Source organism: Anser cygnoides, chromosome 3, assembly GCF_040182565.1.
Source record: "Anser cygnoides isolate HZ-2024a breed goose chromosome 3, Taihu_goose_T2T_genome, whole genome shotgun sequence".
Lineage (NCBI taxonomy): Eukaryota > Metazoa > Chordata > Aves > Anseriformes > Anatidae > Anser > Anser cygnoides.
In genome coordinates this window covers 121,240,896-121,266,348 of record NC_089875.1, presented here as the reverse complement: position 1 = coordinate 121,266,348, position 25,453 = coordinate 121,240,896, and the positions used below count along the sequence as shown (strand labels likewise).

At 51.6% G+C, this 25,453-nt stretch overlaps 1 protein-coding gene across 2 annotated transcripts in view; it reads right to left on the bottom strand.

The window, feature by feature from the left end:
- Positions 1-93: 93 nt before the first annotated feature.
- ELP3 (elongator acetyltransferase complex subunit 3) overlaps positions 94-25,453 on the bottom strand; it is a 94,128-nt gene continuing 68,768 nt past the window's right edge. The window contains exon 15 of one of the 2 annotated variants that reach the window (XM_066995134.1): positions 94-229. In XM_066995134.1, the coding sequence (XP_066851235.1) occupies positions 183-229 (47 nt within the window). In that variant the 3' untranslated portion in view covers positions 94-182. Of the gene's footprint in view, positions 230-9,525; positions 10,049-25,453 lie in introns of those variants that run through there. The other variant, XM_066995133.1, reaches the window with a different exon arrangement.

Sequence of the window (25,453 nt, the reverse complement as noted above, 5' to 3'; positions counted from 1 at the left end):
GCAGCCAGTAGGTAGGTCAGAGCTTGGCTGGGACGCCTTGAACCGTTTGGCACAGCCGCACAGGAGTTTCTGAACCTGCTTTCCGTTGCGTGTCCTTGGCGCGGAAGGCAGGAGTTGTCTTTACCAGGTTTACTTGGAGCTTTTCGTGTTAATTCTTCGCTCCGCGTCGCTGGGCCACGTAACTAAGCGATGGCTGCGGAGCGAGCTGGCAGAGCGTTCGGTGTCTGTTCTGCAAAGTTTTAACAGAAACAAAAAATGTATTTTCCTCCCAGTAGCTTTTGAATATTCTTGCTTAGATTAACTAAAATGCTTTCTTAAAATAAATACAAAGAATGTTAAAGATGCCAACTCTTGATTAGAACGTATGCGTCACTAACACTTAAAGTAGCTTAAGGAATCGTGCTTCCTGCTGTGCTAGCTGCTTGTGCCAGCTGTTCTCACAAGGGAAACGAGAAGGACTGAACTGGAATCTTGGCAGGTAAACGGGGAGTCTAATTTGTGCCCTGTTTGAGAAATATTTTCATATATCTGCAAACTACTGCTGATCCCTGCTTTTCTTAAGAAGCCGGGAGATCCTGGAAGCTTCCTCCGACGCTCTTCTGATGTGCAGGGGTGAAATAGTGCCCTTCAGGGAGAGCTTCCTTCTGTAGGAGAGGAATAAACTGCCAAAAAATGATAACTTAGGGAGCTCCTTTGCCACACAGAAGACCTTGGCTGACTATGTTTTTCCCACCCTGTCCTACTCCAAGAAGGCTGGTCCTTAAGCAGCGCGATACGAGCTAGATTCAGGGAAAGCATCTTTCTTCCTGCGCTGCCTTCACCCAGGGCTCCCCCGGCCTTCCAGGGGGAGGTGCAACGCTTCCTCACCTGCTCCCCAGGTTGTAAAATACGGTCTTTGGTCGTCCTGCTCAAACAAGCAGCAATTGAGCTCTACCTTTTGTCGTTCTGCTTTGCAGAGCTGCCCCTCTGAAGTACGGTTTCTTCATCTCTTCCTAATCCCGTAGCTGCTCCAACTCCCTCGTCTGCCCTGCCGTCTGCTCTCAGAGCAGGCCAATGCTGCCGGCCACACGGGAGTGTTTTTACTTGAGACCAGCTCCATTTTTCTGGAATACCGATGGGTCTGCACGCCCTCACAGCACGTGGACAAACGTGGGGCACACAAATGGGTGTTTACTCTTCTTTTTTTCTTATTTTGCTGTCTAGCAGTGTATCCTCACAGCTGCTGCTGTTTTTAGCTCTCTGCACATCCCTCGAATCTCCGTGCTTTATAAATTAATAAAATGTTTGTTTTTTTTCTTACTGATGCATCAGAGTGCAGTAATACTTAGCATCTGCTTTTTTTTTTTTTTTAAGTGCCATACGTGATTCTAGGTACGATAATTCAGTAAGTCTTACTCTAATACCGGCTGAATTGGTAAATGAAATTCTGCAATGACAACCTCTAATTTAACTGACTGCTTCGGGAAGGTGGGGGAGAATCCCGGAGCTGCTGGCTGTGGCTCTCTGCAAACAAGCTCAGGATTCAAAAGTGATCTAAAGGGTGCACGTAATGCCTGCACCAGGGAAGGAGCGGGATAAAATGGAAGAGGGAAGGAATCTGTGGGATCCTCTGGGATCAAAAGCTGGGTACAGCTCTCATTGTAACGATATTTTGGTGGAGAAGAAGGGAAAGCTGCAGAAGAGTTGGACAGAGATCTACAACTGGAAATGGGGGCTGGGGAGAAGAGGCTGGGAGCTTGCTTGTTATGGAGGTGATGAATTCCTGGTCGTTGGATTCCTGGTCCTCCCTCCTGGTGCTACGGGAGCTGGGGGATGCGTGGGTTGTGGAGATGTGGCATGGTGCACGACCGGGCTGCTGAACACCCTGCTGGCGGCAGGTGTGTAAGAGGGCTCCAATTATTAAAGTTTTTAGAAGATAAATTTGTGAGTGGCTACTGGCCAGTGATTTAGAGCCAGTTTTCGTTCAGGGACTTCCTAAACTCAGCTGCTGCTGGGGCTGAGGCGCCCTGCTCCTACAGCTTTCCGTCCTCCTGGCTCTTTAGGTACGAGGCATCGGGCGGAGCAGCAGGGCTGCTTTCCTAAAGCACCAACCCCTAGGAATTCCTGCGCTGGGGTAAAGTAGCTGGCTCTTGGTTAAAGCTGCTGCTCTGGTGGCAAGAAAGGCCCGTGACGGTGATAGTGACAGCGGCAGCAAGTGACTGCAGTGTGCTCAGGCCGAGAGCAGCACTGTTGAGCGCGTCGCCAGGCGGCAGGGCTGAAATCGGGTGCCTCAGCACCCTGCTCCCCAGGCTTTGGTGCTCCTCCGGGTCCGAGCACGAACCTCAGTGACTAAGGATGCGCCACGCCATTGATTACCTGTGGTCCCAATCTCCCGAAACGACGGAAGAAGGGAGAGCAACGCGGCGCCGTGATTCAGCCTCGTATTTCACCAGCTAGCGAGCGTGGAGCTTCGCCCTTCTGCTGCGACTGGGAAAAATGTGCGAGTTGTTCCTCATTGTTCTCCTCTCTGAGCCGTGCGTGCATCCGAGCAGCTCGTTAGAATCGCCTCCAAATGCCATTTGTCCGTCGGAGGCAGGCACTGAAATTGATTGCTTTGGATTAAGGATGCTTCAGACTAGTTAACTTTTTTTTTTTTTCCAGTGGGACAGAAATAACATCGCTCACAGAGAGGCGAGATAGCCGGGGGCAGAATTTATCAAGGGTAGAATTAAAGACTTGCTGCGGCCCCGGTCAGGATGAAGTCAGTTAACGCTGGTCTATCTGTCTCCAAAATTAAGCACCGTGTCCAACTCATTCATCAGCAGAACCCTCCGTTAATCACAGGGCCCAGCACGTCTCGCCACGCAGCAGAAGCAGGAGAGCTCTTCTCCGTGCCGGGTTCCTGTGCAGGCAACGTGTGACGACACCCACGTGCCCCGGCTGACGGCGTGCGGGACCATCGTAAAGAGTTCGGCTCTGAGAAGGTAACGAGCTCGTACGGCTCGAGCTGTCAGTCCCTGTTGGTCTTTCAAGATTCTTCATGCGCCCTTAATTGATTTTTTTGCCGAGGCTTTTTGAAGTCGGAAGCAGAGGTTCACACCCGGTAAGGCTTGCTTGGCTCGCCTTTATTCTCGCGGAGCCGCAGGATCAGAGACTTTAGATTAAATTGTTTTTAAATGGAAGCAACGTGCGCTCTACTGGGGTTATTCACCCTGCCGAGCAGTGCCTGGAAGGAAAAGAGGGAAAAGCCCCCGGGCTGCCCTGCGAGAGGGGCTGTGGTCCCACCACGTGCTCCACGGTGGCAGCAGGACACAGGTGTAGTACCCAAAAACCCATCGCTGTTGTCCCTCTTGCAGCCCCTCCAAACACTTGGCTGTTAAGTTTTGGAGAAAGCCGCTTCGATCCTGGCTTTTTTCATCTCTTCCAAGCCGTGCTGAGAGTCCCAGCCCCATATAACTGAGGGCACGGATCCCCCTGCGCTCTGCTGGGATCAAGCCCCTGGTCTCGTGGCCTTGCCACCTTTTTTTTACAGGCTCCCCTAATCCTAGAGACCCAGGGAACTTGCCAAGCCAAACAGCATCAGGCTTTACTTAAAAATATACTAACGGGAAACAAATTCCCAGCACTTCTGTCTGCAATGAGGCAGGAGTTTGAAATCCCGGTGTTAGGGGAGGGGAGATCTGCTAAGGGTGAAACTTGATTTGCACAAATTCTGGGGGAAGGCATCACGGGTGGCGCCTTACCAAAGGCAGGCTGATGGCTGCAGAGTGGTTCGGAGATGCTCCCTAAGGCAAACAGGCACCCACAGAGGAATTTGTACACACTGACTTCAGGTTAAAAAAGAAAAAAAAAAATCTTTTCCATCTACTTCTCACCAATGCCTGCTGCAGACAAGCCCCAGATGAATTCAGCTGTCAGCCTGGCACTGAGGAGCCTCAGCTTTTTGCTTACGTGAAAGATCGAGGCCAAAACCACTGCATTCGACTTTTCCCCCGCAATTTTTAACAGACTGAAATAGGGGAAAAAAATATAAAGGCAGCTGTGGTGCCTCAAGAGTTTAAACCCACCGAAGCAGCTCTGGGGGGGGGGGGTCAGAGCGGAGGCTGGTGGTCTTTAGAAGGGGGCTTGGGGAATGAAACCCCACAGAGCCACAAAGGGCCTGAACAAACTCGTGCCCCTGGCTGAGACGGGGCAGGGGAGGTGACAGCACCCATAAATCGATGTCAGACCTTGCCTTTCACAGGGCAAAGGCCCAGTGAGGAGCCCAAAGGTTTCCTATTGCTTACCCAGGGTCTGAGTGCTGCTGTTTCACCTTGCCTTTGTTTTTTTTTTCAAACCACTCTCTCCTTAGTCTCATTAACCAAGGCCGATGAGCACAGCCTGATCACGACTGCTGTTATTTTTTTTAACTCGGGTTCCTTTCTGGCTCCTGCTTCTCTTGATTTAATTTTCTCCTTTTCTTGCAGTCTCCCTGAGCCCCCGGCGTGCTGGCTTATTGCCCTGCAGGCAGGAGGCCGCCCCCGCTGCTGCTGCACCACGGACACGAGCGAAGAAGGCAAACAAAAAACCCGAGCTGGCAGGAGGGGCTCGGTCCTTGGGCACCTGCACAGCCCGGCCACCCAGCGAGCTGCTGGGGCACGAGGCTTTGCAGGCACCAGAGAGCCTACCTGGTGTCTTCAGGTATTTCTGGTTAGTGTATTTTTTCTTTCCTTATTTCTCTCTTTTTTCCAGTTCACTTTTTGATATTGGTTAGAGCTGCCGGGGTTTCGGAAAGCTAACCGCGGCGTTGAGTTACCAGCTGGACACAGGAGGTGCCAACCGGAGTCTGAAAATGGAGATTCTTTATTTCCCCCCCAGCCGAACGACATTTGTTCTGCTAAACTCAGCCCTTCCAAACGTCGCTGTACAAATCGCCCCCAACAGCAATGTCAGCAGAGCAGCTCGGCCGCTCCTGCCCGTACCACGTTCATCGCAGACTCTGCGGCTTCTTGTTTTATGGCTCAGCTCCCGCAAGCGACGCTTCATCAGGCTTGAACGCCTCGATTTTTGGGGTGGCATCCCCCAGCTGCCCTGAAATCCCCAGCTCCCTGCTGTGGTTGCTCGGGCTGCAGCCAGACGCCCTTCCCCTGGAGCTGGCCCTTCACGGCGGAGTTCCCGTCCCGAGCCGCTCAACGCTCTGCCAAAAGCCATCAGCGCGTCAGACCCCCGCCCCGTGGCTCCTGGGAACAGCTTTTTCTCTACGAAAAGGTTGACTCGTGGCCAGCTCGTTCGTTTTGTTTGATCTGGGCGCTCACCCACGGAGCTGGGAGCAGGACCCACTTCAGCCGGCAAAGCTGCAGGCAGACAGTGCAGGTACGGCACCAGGGCAGGCAGCGAGCAAGCCCGCTGCACGTGGCCACTCGTGGGTTTCTGTAGGGCAGGGGGCTGAACAGCTCTTTTCTTTTTTCAGCTGCAGAGCCGTGCAAGCAGAGCGATGCCCGCCGGGTCCTGCAGGCTTGGGCTGAGCACTGCAGCAGCATCAGGCCCGATGGACGCAGGACGCCTCGGTGTGGTGCTGACGCAGGGAAGAAAACCGAGGGCTCAGACCTGCCCGAGGAGCGCAGGCACGGCCCTGCCTGCCTCCACGCTGCTCGCTTGCAGCAGGGGCGAGCACCGGGTGCAGCGGCGTCCTTCAGCAACGGGCTCGCGGCACAGTTTACCCGGGCACAGAACGTGCTTTCTTCTTGGGGTGAGCACCTGCGGACACCTGCATGATGTGGGCAGCAGCCTCAAGCCCCCTGGTAGCAGCTCTGAGCCCCCTGGCAGCAGCCCCAAGCCCCCCACCGGCAGCCAAGCACCGCTGGGATGCACGGCAGCGGTGGCAAGAAACAAGGGCAAAAGCCCCCGTGGTCCCCTGGGGAAGGAGGAAGCCTTGTAAGCAGCGGCCAGAGGCACCCCCCAGCCCCAGCAGGGCTCCCCCTGCCTCTGGCAGCAGCAATCCCGCGCGAAGAGCGGCTCCCTGCAGCCGGGGAGAGCAGGAGCTGCTCTGCAGCCCCGAGCTCACCGCGGGAGCGGTGGGTGCACTTAGCGGGCTCTCGCTAATCGCTACCGAGGCAGGGGCAGAAGAGGATTTGAAAGCAACGAGGAAGGAGGTGTATAAATAGAAGCAAGAGAAATATTGAACCTGGCAGGGCTGCTTTTCACATCAGCGAACGTAAAAGCACGGCAACGGAAGCGGGGCGCGCGCCCCGGTGCTCCTGCCCCGAGCTGGTTATTGCTGCTCCCGCTGCACCTGAGCTCCTGAGCCTGTCCCCCCGCTGCAGCCAGCGCTGAGGAGCATCAGCATCCCAAAAACGACAGCCCAGGAGAAACGCAACACGCTAAAATGCCATGCTGCCCAAGCCAGGCGAGCGAAGCACGAACTGCTCCTGGCATTCAGAGCAGCGCTGCCTTTGGCAATTAGTTGCCGAATGCAATTAGCCGACTTCCTACAGCACAGCTCGGTAAGGAGGAGGCGCCTGCTCTGACACGGGTGTTGTTTAACGAAGGACAAACCAAACTCGTGTAATATCCCCGACTTTCGGAGCGTTGCAAATAATACATAAGTGGACAACTAGAAAAAAAAACTTCCTTGTGGCTGAGCCGCCTCCTGGCCCCAAGGACCAGCAGCCCGGCCGGGAACAAGCCAGCCCAACTCGCCCAGCCTCGGCCCTGGCTCCTGGAGCTCAGACGTCTGCACGTCACCTGCCCGTGTGAAATCTGTTACAAGGCAGCAGCGGCGACACGGCGAAACAGCGAGCAGGAACTGGCCTGGCAATAAGCAAGACCGTGGCTGTGCCCTACAAGCCCCGGTGCAAAGAGCAGCTCTGGGTACAGCTGAGCTGCGCCTGCTGTACGGGGTCGATGCCGTGCGCCCACAGCCCCACCAGGAGCCTGTTGAACCCCCCCCCCAGTTTGTTATTTGGGTACCAGGTCCCGTACGCTGCCCCTCTGCCCGCCCAGCGTTAATTAAGTGCAGCTCAAGGGGCGGTCACAGTGCTCCAAGCATCGGCACAGCAAGGCTCCGAGCGGCCCCTTTCCTCCCACAGCTTCTCACTTTGCCTCTGCTCCTTCCGTTTTTGCAGCTAGAGCTGTGTGAAGCCCTCCTGGCCATCACGGATTTATTACTGGTTGTTCCCGGTGTGCTTCAAGCCCAGGAACGCTGTCAGCCCATCGCAGCAGCAGCGGGAAGCGTGGTTTTGCTTCGCCTCCCCCCCCCGCCAGCCTGCGGCGTGCAGGGCAGGCAGCGGCCGTGCCCGGGCTCGTGTCCAGGCACCGCAGAGCCCCCGAGCTCTGCTCGAACCCGCTGAGACCTCGCACATCCGAAGGCACCTGCTAACAGGGCCGGCTCCCTGCAGGCAGTGGACACGTCCCAGCGTATTTCTGAGCCCAGGCAGACGCACGAAGCAGCAACTCGGGGCATCAGCCCCCGCAAAGCCCAGGGTGGATGCAAGCAGGGCGCGCACCAGGAGCGGGATTTGGAGGAACTCCCCCTGCCCAGCAGAAGAAAAAGCTCAGGCTGAAGCACAAAGGCACTGCTCGTTCGGCTGCGTTCACCTCACCCGGTCGCATCGATTCATCACGCGGAGAAACCAACCCCAGCCCCTGCAGACCAGCCCGGCGCGCCGGCTGCGCGCAACGCTGAGCCAGTGCAGCACGAAAGCGACGCAGAAAGAACAGGAAAGCTAAAAATAAGAGCCAGAAAAAAAGTTTTATTTCTTGATAAATCGGCTAGTAAGCTCAAAATGGCCTTAAATAAATGTATCCGGTATTTCCTGGTTTTGCCAGAGGGCCAAGCTTTCAGACACGTGGAAGCGTTGAGTTTTTCTGGCGGGTACCTGAGAGCGGGGCCGGCAGGGCTGAAAGCATCATCGTGAGTCATAATTTGGTACCAGAACACCTAAATTCCGCGGAGCACCTCAACGGTGCTGCACAGCGATCGCGTCCCTTCGCAGCACATCCATTTTCATCTCTGCTTTTAGTGGCAGAAGCTTAACATGCCCCATTTACCAGTGGCTCGGAGGAAGAAAAAGCAGTTCAAACACCTCCAGAAGCAACAGCCTCCACCTCCCCTCTTTAAACCAAGCCATCCGTAGAGGGCGCGAGGCTCGGCCACGCGCAGGATTTGGGTCCCAACAAGGTTTTCACCCTCCAGCCCTTCAAAGGCAGGGCACAGGAGCCTCCCCTCGATCATTAAACCTTTATTGCCAGGTGTCTCAGCTCCCCCCCGAAGGGACGCGCTGCCCAGCAGCCCGCTGCCTTCGCAGCCCGTGCGTCAGCAGACGTCAGCGCGGTGCTCGCCGCTGACCCCGGCAGCCGCCGTGCGGGAGCAGCAATAGATCACGGTGGCAGAAGCGCATTTACTGCCCGGCGCCGCGCCGTGCCCGCCCGAGCTTTCCTCGCGGAGCTGCTCCGAGTTAATCACGTGTGGCCGAAGGCTCGTTATTTGCGAAGTTTCCAGAAGGCTCCTGGCAGAGTCATTTGTTATATTTACTCCCCCAAATGTCAAGTCCTCTACAAGCCGCTGCTCCGCGTTTCTACCCCATTTTTTGATTGAAGCGCTACGAGGAAGCAGTGGAGGAGTTCAGAGCTCGGCCGCTGCTTTCTGAGCGTGCCGGCTGCTGCGGCGGCACCTTTCTGCTTCGTGGCTCCCACAGATTTGGTAAAGTCAAGCAGGCAGCATCACCGTGCTTTTTGAAACCTGGACTTGCTCGTGACACTGGACACCCACCCGCCCTGCACCCTCCTCGCCCACCAAAGGGCTGGGAGGAGGCGAGGAAGGTGTTGAGCTCTTCCCCCGGGGCACAGCTCGCTCACACCTCGCTCCGTTTGTGCAAGGAAGCTTTAACATTCCTGTATTTTCCAGCTGAATGAATCCCGTCCTGGGGGAAGTTAGGGCCCAAATGCTCCCCAAAGCCCTTTCCAGAAAGGAGGGGAACAGCCGGGAACAGCCCTCGGGAATTCCTCACGGGCGAATCGTGCCTGAGCAGCCTGACTGCCTTCAGCAGCAAGGTGACAGCAGTGGGGACGAGGACAGCTGATGCTGTACACCTTGACCTTGGCAAGGCTTCCGGAACCACTGGCAGACGGCACCTTGTGCCCAAATCTGTGAGCTACAGGTCAGAGAAATAGAAGATTGGGTGCAGAAAATGAAGATTAAACTGGATTGAGCCTAGTGGAGGGCACCGGTGTGGTTGGTATTAGGATAAAGCTTTTTCACACTAGAGGTGGTCAAATATTGGAACAGGGACCTGGAGGGTGTGGGCTCTCCACCATGGAGATATCCAAGCGTTGGCCGGACCGAGCCCTGAGCAACCTCAGCTAATCGAGCCTGCTCTGAGGGAGAGGTTGGCCTGGAGACCTCGGAGGTGCGACTGTGTGTCTCCGCAGAGGTTTGGGTTACATTTTAGTCCCAAATCCTACCACTAGCAAGGACTGTACTGGCTTTCAATCCTCAGTGGCCTCCCACCACACAAGGATCGACGCGCACGTCCCGGGATGGACAGAAAGCAGCCAAGGCAGCAGAAATGATATGTAAAGAGAAGGAATTCATTCGTTTTGAATGCAATTTCAACACACGTTAAAAGCCCGAAAGATAGCATCAGAGAAATAATGGACGTTTTTCACACTAGGCTGCCTGACAGGGCCCCCAAATTCAGAGCTTTCAGTTCACCTGTGCTTCAGTCCTGTATTGCAATGCCTCAGAGCCAGCCCCGGATATCCGGCAGGCTGACGTGGGTAACAAGACACACGTCATGCCCATCACCTCCCCTGGGGCAGGGGCAGCTCTCAGGAGAACTGTGTGCCCCAGGGGAGATGCCCCATTTGCTGCTCTGGCTCTGGCATAAGCAAGTCCTTTGCAGGTGGCAGGCTTTGGTTTTCAGCTTCAATCCAGCACCGTGAGCTTTCCTCCCAGGATGAGTCTGGTGTCGTCCTCTCCTCCCGGCAGCTGGAGGGTGAGGGCCTCCCGGGGCTCAGTCCAACCTTTTCACCATGTACGGCCCTTCCAGCTCGTAGCCGATCTTCCTGTAGTAGTTCCTTGTGCCAACACCTGCAAGAAGGACAAAAAGTTTTGATTCAGGGTGGTAACAAAGCAGTTTGAGAAGCCAGGGCCAGGCAGGGAAGTCACTGATGTGGAGGGATGGTGCCAAAAGGACCTGCCTGCTTTGACCTCCCTGGCTGCTGTGCCAGGGTAGGGATATTTGCTCATTAGCACCTGGACTAAAAATGCTGTTTTTGAGGGAGAAAATGATGTAACGTAGCTGTTCTTTCTACCCTGAATCACGCACCCTGTCCTCTGTCCTGAGAAAGTCTGCGAGCTGCAAGGGAAAGAGGAAGAAAACAACAGCGAGACATGTTTGAGAGCCAGGAGTTCGGAGCACCCCAGGTACAGCAGAAACCAAAGACGGGCTCTCGAGAGGAAGCAGCCCAGCTGCAGGCACCATTACCAGGAACTGAAGGGCTCTAAAGCCCGGCGAACTCTGTCCAATCGCTCTCAGAAATGAGCTCAGCTCCACTTCAGATAGACGAGTGGGCCCCGCCGCCACAAATCCAATTTCCTCGTTGAAAAGGCAGCCTCCGAATGCCTCCCTTCTCAGACGGCCTCTTCCCTCGCCTTCCTCTCTTAATGAGGCCCCGCAGCGGCGCAGCGCGGGGTGAGCCCGGCCCCACAAACAGCTGCCTTCCCCGCAGCGCCCTGCAGCAGGACAGGTCCATTAGAGCAGCCTTCCCCCTCACCTTATCTAATTACTCACAGATGCAGACATTAGTCATCGGGAGGAGGAGGAGGAGGAGGAGGAGGGAGGAAGGATTTGGCATCGCGGCACCGTTGTGAGCGCAGCTGGTGGGCAGGGACAGGAGGACAGCCAGGACGCAGCCCTACGAGAAAAGCAGCCCCTCGCTCCTCTGATCTCACCCCTCCGGCCGGTTCCTGGAAGCTGTGGCACTTGGAAGCGGCTCTCCAGGAGTCGGCTGCCATCTCCGCCAGGCGGTGACCCGGTGCAGCTGGCGACCCTCTCGGACCCCACGCCGCTCCCTCTCCGGCAGCTTCAGCCTCTGCCTTTTTGGCAGACTAGGGGAAAGGAGCCCCAGGGTGCTTCCTGAGTGCACGCTGCAGTAGCTACCGAGCTGCTTAAGTGCCCCAGCTCCAGGTAAACGCCCAGTCAACATCCTAGAGAAGCGTTACGTTAACTTCGGCATGGGAAGAGACGCGTGAAACATCCTCGTCTCCCCTCATCCTGGCTGAAGCTGAAGGGATCCGAATTCACTTGGCTTCAGAACAAGCCTGAAGGCAAGGAGAAACACCAGCCCGCTACAACCCTTCCACTCCCTCCTCCTGATCCCTACCCAGGGGAGTCGGGATCTCCGACCCGCAGCAAACCATCCCCTTTATCAGTATTTTGCCTAAAAACCCTCTGGGTTAGCAGAGATGCTGGGAGATGACACGCAGATTTTGGCAGTAAAACAGCAGAGCCACCCCAGCGGTGGCACGACTCAGATAAAAGGATTAGCGAAATCTAAGCCGAAGAAGAGTCCTCTTGAAGCTAAAGAACAATTGGAGTAATTCAGGTGATGGTCTTAAACCCACCTTGATTAGAGTTATTTAAAATTCCCCTTTTTTTCCCCCAAGATCTTGGGAGATGCGTGGATTTTAAAAGAAGGCAGCCGAGGAGGTTGCATCGGAGCACTGTGTGCTGCCTCCATTAATCTCACAGCTATTAAGAGGCGCTAGTTAAGTGCCAACTTCTTCTCATTTGAGGGCGATGGGTTCAAGCCATTAACAAGACGGATGATGCAGTCGGCCGGCCCCGTGCCCCCGGGGTCCCACGCGGCGCTGCCCCGCAAGGCACCTCCGTCGTCATCCCAGCCGTGCTCGCGGCGCAACTTCTCGCACCATTACCGTCCTTCAGCAGCGAAGTCTTCTACGGGGAGGAGGCAGGAGATGTCCAAGCTGAGGGCTGAGGTGAAGGCACAGCACGGCTGCCTTGCTGCACATCTCCAGCTTGGAGCTTAGCTTGCTCTGAAAGGAACCGCGCTGAAATGCGGCAAGGTGTCCGTGAAACAAACCCACGCGCAGCACGGGAGGACGAGCAAAGGCTTCGCTTCAGCTCTGAACCCAAAGGCTAACCAGCCCAGCCTGCAAGATCCACCAGGATGCCATTCACACGAAGGCATTTCTTTGTAGTCAAAGCCTATCAGGAAATCACGGGCGCTACGGAGAAAGGACATTTTGCGATCAGCGTGACACAACTGGAAGAGAAACAGGGTGTTGGAACGTGGAATTAAAAGCAGGCTGGCAGCCAGAAACCACTCTGCCTTCTTCATCCACCAGAGAAGTAAAACCCAGTAGGCACCGCTACATGGAGTAAAAGATCCGTGGGGCACTAATAACTGCCGATAAATCATCTCCGTTGTGAAATTATCTCAACTTCGTATGAATGCAAAGCCCAAACGACAGACAAAGGAGCAGGACTATGCTGCTGCCTTCTGCTCGGGAGAGTATCAACGTAAGAAAAGTTAAGAAAAATCACAGGTATTAAAACTACGTGCCATTTCGGCTGCTCACAAGTCACACTAAAGCTAAGGGCTGGAGAAGCAGCCCGCAATGCCTAACACGCACACGGCACTTATCCATAAAGCGTGCTGGAAAGGAAGGCACCCGTCTCTTCCCAAATCCTCGCTGCTCTGACTTAGGGCTCACCTACACAGGGTGGGCCAGCTGGATCCAGGGCAGCACGCATCCCACTCGAAGTTGCACCTGCACTCACGGGACAGAAGAGGCACCGTCTGAGATGTATCACAAAAGAAATATCACATGAGAATGGAAGAGAAAGGCCGGAAGCTGTCCCGAGAAGCTATCTGACCTTCTAAGCCAGGATTAGTTGCATCTCTCATTCTAGGTTTTTTAAAATGGGGTTTTAAATATTCCACATCAAACTACGTGGTCGAGTAGAGCCTGAAGCCAGCAGAGGTTTCAAACAACCACTTCCAGGCACCGCCGGTGGCTGGGAGAGGGGCTGGGGCTCTCGGCACACCGACCTGGACAGAAACCCACGGCTCGGGGCCAGCTGAGGCGTTTTGGAAGCGTCCCTCGCTGCAATCTTCCAGTGACACATCCCCTGGCAAGGGCTGCCGCTTCGTTTCACAGCCTTTTGTTCTCTTCTTTTGGTAGCGGCTGAATAACGGCGCAGCCTACTGATAAAACCCCCGAGCCTGGCTTGTTACCATAACATTTACACCGCAAAATTAAATAAATTAAAAAAAAAAGCTCGCCTGTGTTAGGGGATGGAGAAAGGTGACCGCTGTGCCAGGGTTAAACACTCCTCTGGCCCAGGAGGAGGACGGTGGAAATCAGCTGTCATGGCCCACGTGCAGCCCCCCTGCCCGTGCCCTTTTCTGTGCAGAGCCCATAAATACACTCTTCTGACTCAACTCTGCCACACGGAAATGTTGCAGTGCAGCAGCAGAGGCCGAGCATCCTCAAAGCTTCCTTCCCCATGGCTCACTGGTCACAGAACTAAGTGAAAATGAGACTGTTTTCAGGATCATTAAAGAGCTCCTAATAGTTCATAAAATTTCCATAGCAGAGACTTACTGAGGCACACGAGAGGATTGTCTCCATGCAGGCCTCCACATCTTTTGGCAGCAACCGAAATCCTTCCCGAAGCAGCGCGGTCAGGGCGAACAACAGCTCACGGCTTCCTTCCCCCTCTGAACATTTCTTAGAAGCAGCCACGGGGCAGCACAAGGCACCGAACCCGAATCGGCCGAACTTCCCAAACTGCCTCCAACCATTAGCGTGCCGACCGCAATTCTGCCGAGAGCGAAACCTCTTCCAAATTTTGTGGGACTAAACTACCAGGCTCGGTGCTTTGCCTTGGGAAGAGGGAGCTCTGGGCTCGCTGTGCGGGCATCACCTGTAGGATCTGTCGAGTAGGATCGTCCTCCAAGGGTGCTGCGAGAGGGATTCGTGGTTAGCGCAGGAGAGGGAGACCCTACACTCGAAGCACCATGAACTTTGCCAGAACCAGCAGTGAATCTGAAGCCAGGCAGTGATTCTGCCACAGCTGGGATGTCATTTTTGTGGTTGCCAAATGGCACAGAGGAGGAAGAGACCGATGCTTCCACGCACGCACAGTACTCACAGGGACATCAGCAAAAAACACAGCGGCTGCACGGAGCTGGGCTGGGGGCTTGGAAGCCACAGGACAGCCCAGAAGGATCTGAATTTTCAACACAGCTAAAAGAGCAGAGGGAACTGAAGTGCTGGGAGGGTCTCCCTGGTCTCCAAGCACGTCTCCCGTGATCGGACTGCTGCTGCCAAAGCGCTAGGAGCATTCAAAGGCCATCTTTCATGGATCACAAAGCTCACATTTTGGAGCTCTCAAGACTTGGGGTCGGGTGACTTGGAGCGTGATGTCAGCGGCGAGCGAGCAAACACAACCCTCTTTTTCCCCATGAGTGTTGGTGGAGACTCTGGACTGCTAGTAAAAGAGAAGTTTTAGGTTTTTCTTTATGCTTCTTGCCTTGACCTCCACCAAGTCCAAGAAGAAACTTGGCTGGTTGAAAGAAAAATGCCTCGTTGTGAAATCCACTGCTGTTCAAAGTCTTGTCTCCACGCAGGACTTCAAAGCAAAGCTGACATTTAATGGCACTTGGCAGCCACTCAGAGCATCCAGAGCTCGGGCAAAGAGACTTCTTCAAGTTGGTAGGACCTGCTTAAATGAGGAAGGGTCAAAACCATGGGTTGAAATACTTAAGAGTGGCAGGGAAAGATGAGAAGAAAGAACTTTTTCTTGTCTATTGTGTACTGGATGCTAACTAAAAAAACCCACATCGCGTTTCCAAAATGATACATGAGTTAAGAATGCGCAGAACATCCATCCCCGACCTCTGATTAGTTTGCTTTGGCATTTACAGTTTTCACAATGCTGGATTTTGTCTTCAGGGAAAACACAAGGCTGCTTCATGTGAATCGCTAGCAACCAACCGCCGAGAACGGTAACAATGGGGAAAAGGCGAAGGATTTGAGATAACCAGAATGCCTTATCAGCACCCAGGAAATGGGAAAAAAAAGCACCATTATTAACATTGCTGAGGAAACCCGAGCGTTTCAGAGCAATCAGAAAGAACATTATTAATTTAAGAAACCAACGAACAATCCTTACATCAATCCCTGCAGCAAAGATTTCTTTTTTAGATTGGATAATTGTCACCTTATTTCCCCAAAGTTCCTAAAGATACTGGGAGATTAAAAAATAACAGTAAGGGCTTTTGGAAACATTACCCAGTGTCTCACAAATGTGATACTCTCAATTTTCCAAATAGCATGGAGAGGAAGCACAGACATGCTCACTTTTCTTTTAAAACAACGGATTCTGTTGAGAATTACTGAGAGCTACGCGTACTCTGGCAGTCATCAGAAAACATAATCCAGGAAATGCAAATGGAAAAGAGGAATATAATATTATTTTTTTAAAAAAAGAAGATCAATGAAAGTATACATCAGCTTTAAAAACTGAGCACTTGAAACCATCTTTAATATTGTAAAGCATTTTGCATCTCTAAGCATGTCAGAGCTCTAACAGAGCCACTCTTCCCATGTTTCAGCCGTCTCTGGAGGGACTGAAGGCAGGCATGGGAGAGTTCAGTATTTCGTGACCTCCTCCTGCTGCAGCAACCACAAAGAGCTAATTAGCGTCGCAGTTAGAGCTGTGATTTAGATATATCTTTATGTACTTACACAACTCTTAATACCACCGTGCGTGAAGGGCTTCACAAGCCTTGCTCTTGTAAGGGCTGGCTGATTAACAGCACCAAAGGCACCGGCAGCGATCGTGCCTAACCTGTGTTTAGTTTGTGCGTTGCCGTTTTTTGAACCTGGAAGCGAGATCCGCACCTGAAAGCCTCTATTTTCTTCTGTCAAATGAAAGTTGTGCTTTCTTCCTGCACAGATTGCTTGCCAGCGATTTTAAATTACTATTTTCACAACACCTCTGTCTAGCAGGGAGGTACTGTCATCACCACGTCCCAGAAGAAGAGCCGAGATCCCAGGCAGCTGGGTAATTTGTCTGAAATCACAAATCAAGGCTGTGATAAAAAGCATTTTGAAGCCTGCGTCTCTCTTCATCAGCTCACCAACTCACCTCTCTGCTACAAAACACCGATAGCTTTCATATTTGAGATTGGATTATTTCTGAAGCCGTGACCCACCAGCGGAAAGCCCCGCATATCCCCGAGCGTCCCCGCAGCCAAATCCAGTCCCTGCTCTGAAAATCCACGTTAGAACCAACACTGGGGGCTTGATGTGAATGCAAAGAGATGCCGTCCCTTTCTGATAATGTTGATCCCTCCTCCAACTTGCGCTCGGCTTCTGCTTGATAAATAAAATTGATGGAAAACTCACCTCTAAGTAACGCCAAGGGAAACCTTTATTCCCTCCTTTGCAACCTGCTCTTTGTACACCTTTAATTTAATTTAATCCAATTTAAATCTGTGATGGCTTGGCCTAGTCTATGACCTGGCTAATTTGAAAAACTCTTTTCTTCTTTTACATCTCCCGCACGAAAGGCAGCGTCCCCTCATCCAGCTCCCGCAGTGACGAGGTGGGAGGCTGGAGGTGCCAGCAGGAGTCCCATGGGCTCCAGCAAAGAGTCTGACCGCAGCCTCGTAGGCCCGAGTGCTTTGTGAGACACAGATGCACCAGCCCCGCTCTGGAAAGGTATCTCAGTACCTTGACAGAATGATTTAGTGAACCGCTTATGAAGTTTTACTAAAGCAAAGAAGATACACCCCATTGCTCTCACCCTGTCCCACTGAAGAACCATCTGTGGGTAAATGTACAAGGAAAACCACAGCAAAAGCCTTAGGTTATTAACAAATTGATCATTCGGGCTGATTTGTTCTTAAAGCCAAGTCTCAAACCCAAGACTGTCACCAGTGATGCAATAAGTAATAAATCCAGTGGTAGCATTAAAGAACTGGTTTTGCAGCATTCAACTTTTGGGGTGCCGTTCAGCACACAGGAGGTGCCCTGGTTCTACTTGCAGACCTGCCGTTTAGAAATCAGTTAAGAACCATCCCAGAGCTTCCAGATGGTGAGATTCCATCTCATTGATCTCCTTATTACAGAAGCAATATTTCATTAATGACTACACCGGCCTGCCCCAACCCAGCTGCACTGAAAGCAGCCCCGGTCGGGAGAGGGAAAGCCTTTAACTGGGACAGACGAAGCCAGAGCTCACAGATCTTCCGACTCTACCCCAAACAAAATGAAATATTTAAGACCTAATACAATAACTTCTTTTTCACTTTAACGAAGTGCTGCCACTGGTGTGGCCACCGGGCATTGAGAGAGACAGGGAGAGCGAAACGTTTCTGCTACTAACCCCCAAATTTGTCAAGTTAAAGGTTTGTGAGATTTTAGATGCACAGGCTATGTAATGTCTTGAGGCTTCTTCCAGAGACAGTTGCTGAAATATTCAACCCATCTGGTAAAGTATTACTGAGAGACCGGGGATTTAGGATGACTCACCAGGCATCAGAGGAATTCATGATCAATTTTCTCTCCTATGGCCTACGAGATTTTAAGCACCAAGGAAGAAACACTCAGCAATCTCGAGAGCTAGCCTACCAGTTATTAAACTGGCGTTACCTGAGCACCCACCTCATCCCATAGCAGCTCTCCAAGGAAGCTCTCCCCACGCAGTACACAGCTTCGGAAACAAGTTTCAGCAGCCGCCCAGTGCAGGAAGGTGGGGTCTCAAATCAGCCTTTGCTTCTCAGCTCTCTCTCTTGCTCATCAGAACCGGGGGGAGACCATTAGCGGTACAAACATAATGTCTGTATCGAGGAGCAACTGAAAAGGTTTCCACAGATCTAGAGCTGATAGAGCTCAATCAGACGTTAATGACCTCTGGAGAGCAAAAGGAGGGAGAGAAAAGAGCAGAAAGAAGAGAGCAGAAAGGCTCCCCACACCTCTCAGGAATCCCTGCAATGCGTTCCCGTAAGCGACAGGCACATTCAGCAGTTCAGGTGGCTCTGCCTGAAGGTTATTGCCCCGGACACCTTTAATAAATGCATCGAGACACTCCAAAATACACTGCTACTGATTAACGAGAAGTGAGAATGACCAGGCAGGGAAAAATCCATCAGGATTTAACCTCATTGCTGCCTGTGTTTTGCTTTATTGCCCCTCTTGCAAATTCCTGAGACGATTCCTAAAAGTTTGTGTGTTGCGGAGCCCAGGAGCGCCACAAGTGGACGGAGTCACTCAATTAACACATTTGTACCTCTGCAGTGCGAGGAGGTGCTTAAAAGGCTCCAGCGTGGCAGCTAATGAATGAACACAGGCTACCTAGCCTCTCGCTTAGAACTGTGCAGGCATCACCCCTTACCTGCTCTGCAGAAACACCGTTCGCTTGGCTTTGTTCTGAACAAAGCGCACGGGGATGGGCGGCTCGTGAGGGCTGCGAGCGTTTTTCTCCAGCTCTTCCCCAGCTCCTCGGCTCCTCTGCTGATGCAGCTAACGAAGCAGGCCGGCGACGCTTGACATCACCTGATCCTCCACACCCGCCATTCAGAAATCCAGCCTGCCTTCCCGTCGCCACCTTCACCCTCCGCGCACTCAGGCGTGAAGCATTCCTGGCCTGCGTCCACGTTAATTTTCTACTTGACAGAACACAAATAGAAACCTGGTCTGGGGGAAAACTGATCATCTTGCCGCATAGTAATTAGCTTACAGCGGCGGGGGGGGGAACGGCGGCGGTGCCAGACCTCCACACCGCCGCGATAAGGCTGCTACGTCACGGGGCTGGAGCGAGGCTACAGCGAAATCTCGCTGCAGGGAGACATTAAACTACTGCTTCAGAAGATGAGGCGTGCCGGCGCGGATTTGGCTGCTGTTCCAGCCACCTCTCCAGTCTCGGAGTAAATTATCAATGAGGTGCGTTTCAAGGCAACCGGGGACGGTGTAGGCACAGGTGACAAAATGCCTGCACTTCAAAGGAAAAAAGGAAAGGGTGCTTATTAAAGGACCTCTGTGCGTTTGGCTTTAACAGGGCGAGCACCTGCGATAGGGGAATTCAATCTCATCCCCCACCCCTCCCGAACAAGCATCTTCTGCACAGAGATAAGGAGACAATCCTGTTGGTACAAGCCAAGCTAGCCTGCTTTTCCGATGCCAGCATAAACAGATAACGCTGACAGACGTCACAGCAGATACTGCAGTTGAAAAAGCTCTTCCGTGCAAGAGCACTGTATTTATAGAGCTGGCTTTTACTGTTCGAAAAGTAATTTACAGTCTTTACAACACGTAAATACTTTGTCCGCTCATTCCCGGCCCTTGCCCTTGGAGTCACCAGCAGGCTCACCTAGGGCACCTCCGCTTTCAGATTCACTAAAGCAGGGAGCCAGCTCACCTGCTGCGAGCGGCGTGCTGTTCAAGGACAGCGAGTGAAACACCAACCCGTTAAGGATGACACGGCAGCAGAAAGTTGCTGTCTGTCTCCTTCTGGCAGCCGATTTAAGACGGGTAGGTAGAGGCAGAGACAGCTACTCGGCGGCTGGGTACCTTCAGTTCCTCTGCTGTGAATAAAAGGAGTCCTCAGTCACAGCCCCACCTTGACTTGGTACGTGAAACTTGGATCACAGAGGTAAAACAAAAAAGCCAAGTACTGTCACTGTTAGATGCCACTGGTACTAAACCTGCTGATCTCTGCTGTCTCTACAGTAAGTACAGGTGGAGGGAGCTGCTTGTGCTGAAATATACCTGGTGCCGATAGGGCTCTGCACATGCCAGTGCTGTAAAGCTTAGAGGAAAGTGGCTGTCACACAGAGATGTGTGTAAATATGTGAAGGGCACAGAGAGGCAGTGCCGGACAGCACAACCAGTGTTTTGAGATGATACCGTTGGAAACGTACGTGTACAATCAGCGGCTATCCTTGAGGCAGGAGGGGACACATCCTTTAAAACAAAACAAAAAAACCCCACACATCAATATTACACCCAGAGTCAAAGCAAGGCATTTCGGTGCCAGGACAGGATGTTGGTTTGGCACAGCCCCAACCCTTCTCACAAAGAGGAGCACGCGATTAAGGACTTGGCAAGGAGCTAGCAAAGCATAACAGCCCAGATCGTGCTCGGAGCCAGGGGAGCGTAGCGTAAAGCCAGGCTGCCTGGGCACGGGCAAGCTGTGACGCATGGATTTCTCGTGCTCATTTATTGCTAGACTGTGTGTTGGCACCGGCTGGCCAGAGCTGCTCAGGTATCTGCCAGGGCGCTGGGCCATTCCAGGGGCACTAAGTCCTTGGGAGGGAGCTTGAGAGTGTGTGTGTGTGTGCTGCTGCCATCGCTGCGCTGCCACGTTCACCCATCTTCACCCTTCTGTCCCTGTAGACCTGCTGCCGATAGCGTCTGTCCAGATTTCCTAGATGGCTGAAGTGAACGACACATGCGTTAAAAGAACAGAAGCATTTGGGATGGGAACTTCCTCAGAGCTGCACCTGCATCCACATTATTTAAGTGCACAACTGTTATTTGAAAAGGAAGTAGGGAAACATTCCTGCTACATGTCTTTCAGTATCACGTGTAACTATCGCACATTGAAGAGGAAGGTCTCAGTCTTGAAATTTTATTTTTCAGATGCTTCAAGTAATTGGAAAGCACTGGCTTCGATCTCTCTGGTCATCATTACTGCAAAAGCCAGCCACCAAAATGAGAGGATGACAACAGAACAATCAAGTCGATGCTTAGAGGAAAAACAAAAGCTCCATAATGGAGGAATTTGTGTAAGTACATCAAGGCAGGAGCTTTATGCTTCTGTCATCCGGGGGGGAGGACTCTGGACTTCCAATATTTAAAAACGTTATATGCTACGTTCACATGCTCATCACTGGTGCTGCTTTAAAGAAAGTGTAATTCTTTAAACACGTGACTTTCCTGAAACCAAAGCACTACAGTGAAAAACACAGGCCCAGCTATCTTACCTTGGGTCACTAGTGTGTGCATCCCCGTATGACTGCCTGATACTTGCTACACGATGAGGGTCAGATGGGGCTAGTTATGGGATGCCGAGCAGCAAAGTCAAAATAATGGTAACAGGAATACTCAGGGAGACAACGGGAAAGGTTTTAAAGAGGGCTGCCCTTCATCCACCGTCACTTAGGCTGAAGGATGACTTCTCCCAAGCTCAAGGTAAGCCAGCGAGGCATTACAACCAACACTAGAAAGCTCGCGGAAAGGGATGGGGAGGGAAGTTTATCAGTTGTTGCAGGCAGACAGACTGGCAAGGCAGCAAGTCCCTCGAGGCTATCGGATACAAAGGCACTCTCTCTGACTTTAGAAGTCCTTGAGCAACACGCGGCTGGGGAGCGAGACGACGTCTGTACGCTCACCCGATCTTTACTCCCCTCCCCAGACACCCAGCATCGGCCGTGTCAGAAATGACATATTGATCTGCCCCGCTGCAGCGTGCTCATGTCCTGACGGAGGCAGAGTCTGGAGCAAAGGCGTTGCAAGTTGGATCAAAGAACAACAGGTACGAGGGCTGCGCCGTGCTTATGCCGCAGGCTGGGAGGAACACGGGTAACAAGCACAGAGCTCATTTGTTTGCTCTAAATCATCCTCTGAACGCTGTGCAGCTTCTGACAAAAAAAAAAAAAAAACGTACTGGTTGAGTCACTGCATGCAACAGCTCCTCACTGACTCCCAAAAGGAAGTGCCAAGACCTATGGGCTGCAAAATGGGAGATGCACATCGAGCTCTCCAAAATCCCACCCTAAATAAACAGATACCTGTCCGCTGCTTCAGTGGTCCCCAGAAGTCCCCAGAAGGGACTGGAGCAGCATCATCCTTCCAAAAGGAGAGAAAATGCTGAATGCAGCACTCGAGCACCTAGTTACTGCCAAAAAGGAAGAAGCAGTTACAAATTCAACAAGCTTACTGGCCCATCCACCGGTCTCAAACACCAAGGTTGTTGTTGTTTTTTTTTTCCTCCACATTTTCAGCGCCTAAAGACATGCGGATATCAGAGGAGGAACGTGTTTGAAATTGTTTTAGTGTAATTTAGGTTTTGGGGGGGGCTTTATTAAAGGGGAAAAAGATGCAAATTCCAAGCAGGTACAAGTAGAAGCAAAAACAAAAACAAAACAAAAAAACACAAAAAGCAAAAAACACACAAAAAAAACACACACCACCACCACCAACAAAAAAACAACAAAAGGCAAAGAAAACACACATGCAATTACAAATGCTGGAAAATGGAAAAACAGACATTTCAGATCAGACCTCCCCAGAGCTCTGAATAATAGAGTGATGCCTCCAGGGTCTACCATTCAGCTACCCAAGCCTGCATACTAATATACTACTCACATCAGAAGAGTAGAAAGGCACCACTCATGCAGAAAATTACCTTAAATGAGCAACGACTTCATGATAAACAAGCCGCTTGCTTTTTTACTTTGCTCTTTGATTTAGGTGGTGGGGGGCACCTCCTCCCTACCACTGAGGAGCAGAGAGCACGCTGCTGGCTCTGCGCAGAAACCCTGCCAGGCAGGCCCCCAAACCGCCCCGTTGCTGCAAATGTTTAATTCTGGTTTGTTTGGTCAAACACCCAGGGCTGAGACTGCAGTCACCAGCATCCAAGGAGGCAAGCTTTGAAAAGAGCATTCGGAGAAATCTGCATGTTGGCAGTACCAGAGGTATCACCACGGCACCATGTAAAACACGAAGGGAGGATATCCAGGGCTTTTCTCATTTCCCGTGCCATCGGTACCCGAATTTCGCCATGCAGTGCCAGAATCCAAACTGCCCGTCCTAACCCGGCTCGCAAATGCTCGTCTTGCCTTGCAAATGCACTCCTAGTGCATTTGTCATTGATTCTATAGTCAATTAAATGCAGTTCTCCCACCGGCCCTCTTCAAATGAAGTGATATTTAACTAGATACTCCACGAGGCAGCTGCTGTACAGCCGAGCTTGCTTTGTGCATCATTCCCCGGTTCATTGCCTGCGATGACTCCTGGGTGCCTGATGCAGGGGACCTCAGATTTTCCTTTGTTTGAGAGTAACCTTGCATGGTTTTACATACCGTTGTAATGGCGATCCTGTTAAATCCTGCTGCATCTTTTGCCTTGTCTGCTTGCAGATTAAACATCTCCAAGAGCAAAGAGACAGCTTTTGAGAAGGCAGGTTCAGCTGAACCTGTTTACCCCAAGAACAGCAAGAACAAAATACCGTGGAAAGAGTCTGCTGGGAAACACTGACATTTTTTTTCTAGGAGTACAAACTAATGTACTCTGAAGGAGCGCAGGAACTGATGGCGTTCATTTGCACAGTCCTGGTTTGTATGTGCTTGAAAAGGAAAATCTGCTAACTGCTTGATGAGCACCTCAGCTCCTGGCACAGGGAGAGGTCCTCACCCTGCTCTGCTTAGGGCGAGCGCAGCTGATGAGACGCAGGATGCTCCCCAGCCCACAGGGTGAAACCAGTAAACCAGGGAGCAGAGTTACTGCTTCTGTACCAGCCTCCAGAAGTGGGCAAAGTGCACTGGAGATAAGTCTGCCTTAAGCCAGAAGTAATTCTTGGCTGAAGCAGCGGTTGAAAAGGTGGACTGCGAACCTGCATCAAAATTTGGGTTGTAAACACGACAAAAGATGAAACCCACGACTTGACGAATTCCAAACCCAAAGCTTTGGCTAAAAACAAGCTTTAAGCCCTTAACCCCTGTGCAGGCTTGAAAAGGAGGATTACCACTTGTGGGCAGTGTGAGAACACTGGTGGTCAGAGAGGATGATTCCTAAGAAAGAAAACTATATTTATTTTTAAATCCCTAAAAACTGCAATTGCTCACAGTTCTGATTCAAGGCTATTTATACCGCTGCGTATTACAAGTCGCTTGCATGGAAGTCACCTCCATTTCCTCATGAATCTGATCTCTGAATACTTCCTGCCTAAGCCAGCCTCACAATTTGTGGGTATTTTTTCCCCAGCTGTTTGGGTTTTATAAACTAGGGGATTGTTTGGGTTGAGGTTGGAGAAAGAGTTGCTGAGGATGGAGGGAGCACAAAAGGTATCCCCACACATTCAACCCCTGTGTCAGGTTTGTCTTACTGGTTCTTCCTCGGCCCGCTCTAAGGAAAGCTCCTGCAGATGGAGACAGGAAAAAACACGATGGAGCACACACTAGCAAGGAAAGCATGCACGGAACGGTCAGACGGATACACTCCTCTGAATTGACCAGATTTTCAAAACTTAAACAGAAAAACAACAAGGTATCTCAGTGCAGCATTGCCTGGAGATTGTGGGATGTCCATATGCACAAAGCCTTACCGAATGAATATAGCTGAACGTGTTTTAGGAAGTGGGAACCTGGGACAGATGCAAGCCAGCCAAGAGTCTCTGGTGTGTATTATACAGAAGCAAGGCCACACGACTATATATTTTATGAAACTATACACTTATATATGAATTTATAAAAATATAAAAGCTTCCTTCCAAAACATGCCTGCAGAATGCTGTTTTTTGCAGCAGTGTCCTTGCTTAAGAACAGCAGTATTCCTGTTCATGCCCGTACCAAAATCCCAGTTAAGACAGTATCAAGCCTATTTTCAAAGCTGTTACATTCTTAAACCTGCAAAAGTGAAGCTCGTTAAGAACCAGGGGATTGTACACAGTAGCTACTCCATAGCACCAACCCACTAGCACGGGTTTATCCTTGGCTTCTCCCAAATCCACCTAATTAATTTTTTTTTCAAAGGCCATCAATCTAAAGCAGACAAACATCACAGAGGCAATTCATTAACGTCCCCGTATTTCCACTTATCTTGGGCCACTTCTTCTCTTATTAATAGCTAATAAGATTGGCGTTTCTAAAAATATCCAACCAGCAATGGAAGTAAAACTCCGGGGAGCCCTAGCAAACCCCATCAATCCTCGCAGCACTTCAGAGCCTCGTCCTATGGTCTCCTGAGTGCACCTTGCCAGTTGGCAATCTCCGAGGCAGCCCATGAATCAACACCCAACAGGAACTCTGAGGCACTGATTACTCGAGTAATTTATTACTTCGAAGGTGACCAAAAGGCTATTTACATGAGCAAATCAAGATACTTCAGAGTACCATCGAATGTGCCCTGAAACTTTACCTCTGACTTCTGTGCCAGCTCAGTTTCTCTCCCCTTAACGCTTTCCCTTGCAGGTGAATTTAACACCGGTATGATGCATCAGATTTACTTTTAGAAAGTTCTGAACCTCCGTAACTGCAAAAGGCAAAGGCACAGTTTCCTTAAACACATGAGACAGTGTGCTCGAGCAGCACCAACAGACTGGGAGATGAGTCACCGACTGTAATGAACGATTTTATCTCTCGTGGAGACCACAGAAAACAGGTGGTATTAGTTTAATTTCTATTCGCAGCCTTGTGATTGTGGATTCCTGACTGCTGCAGCATGCATAGGAGAAAG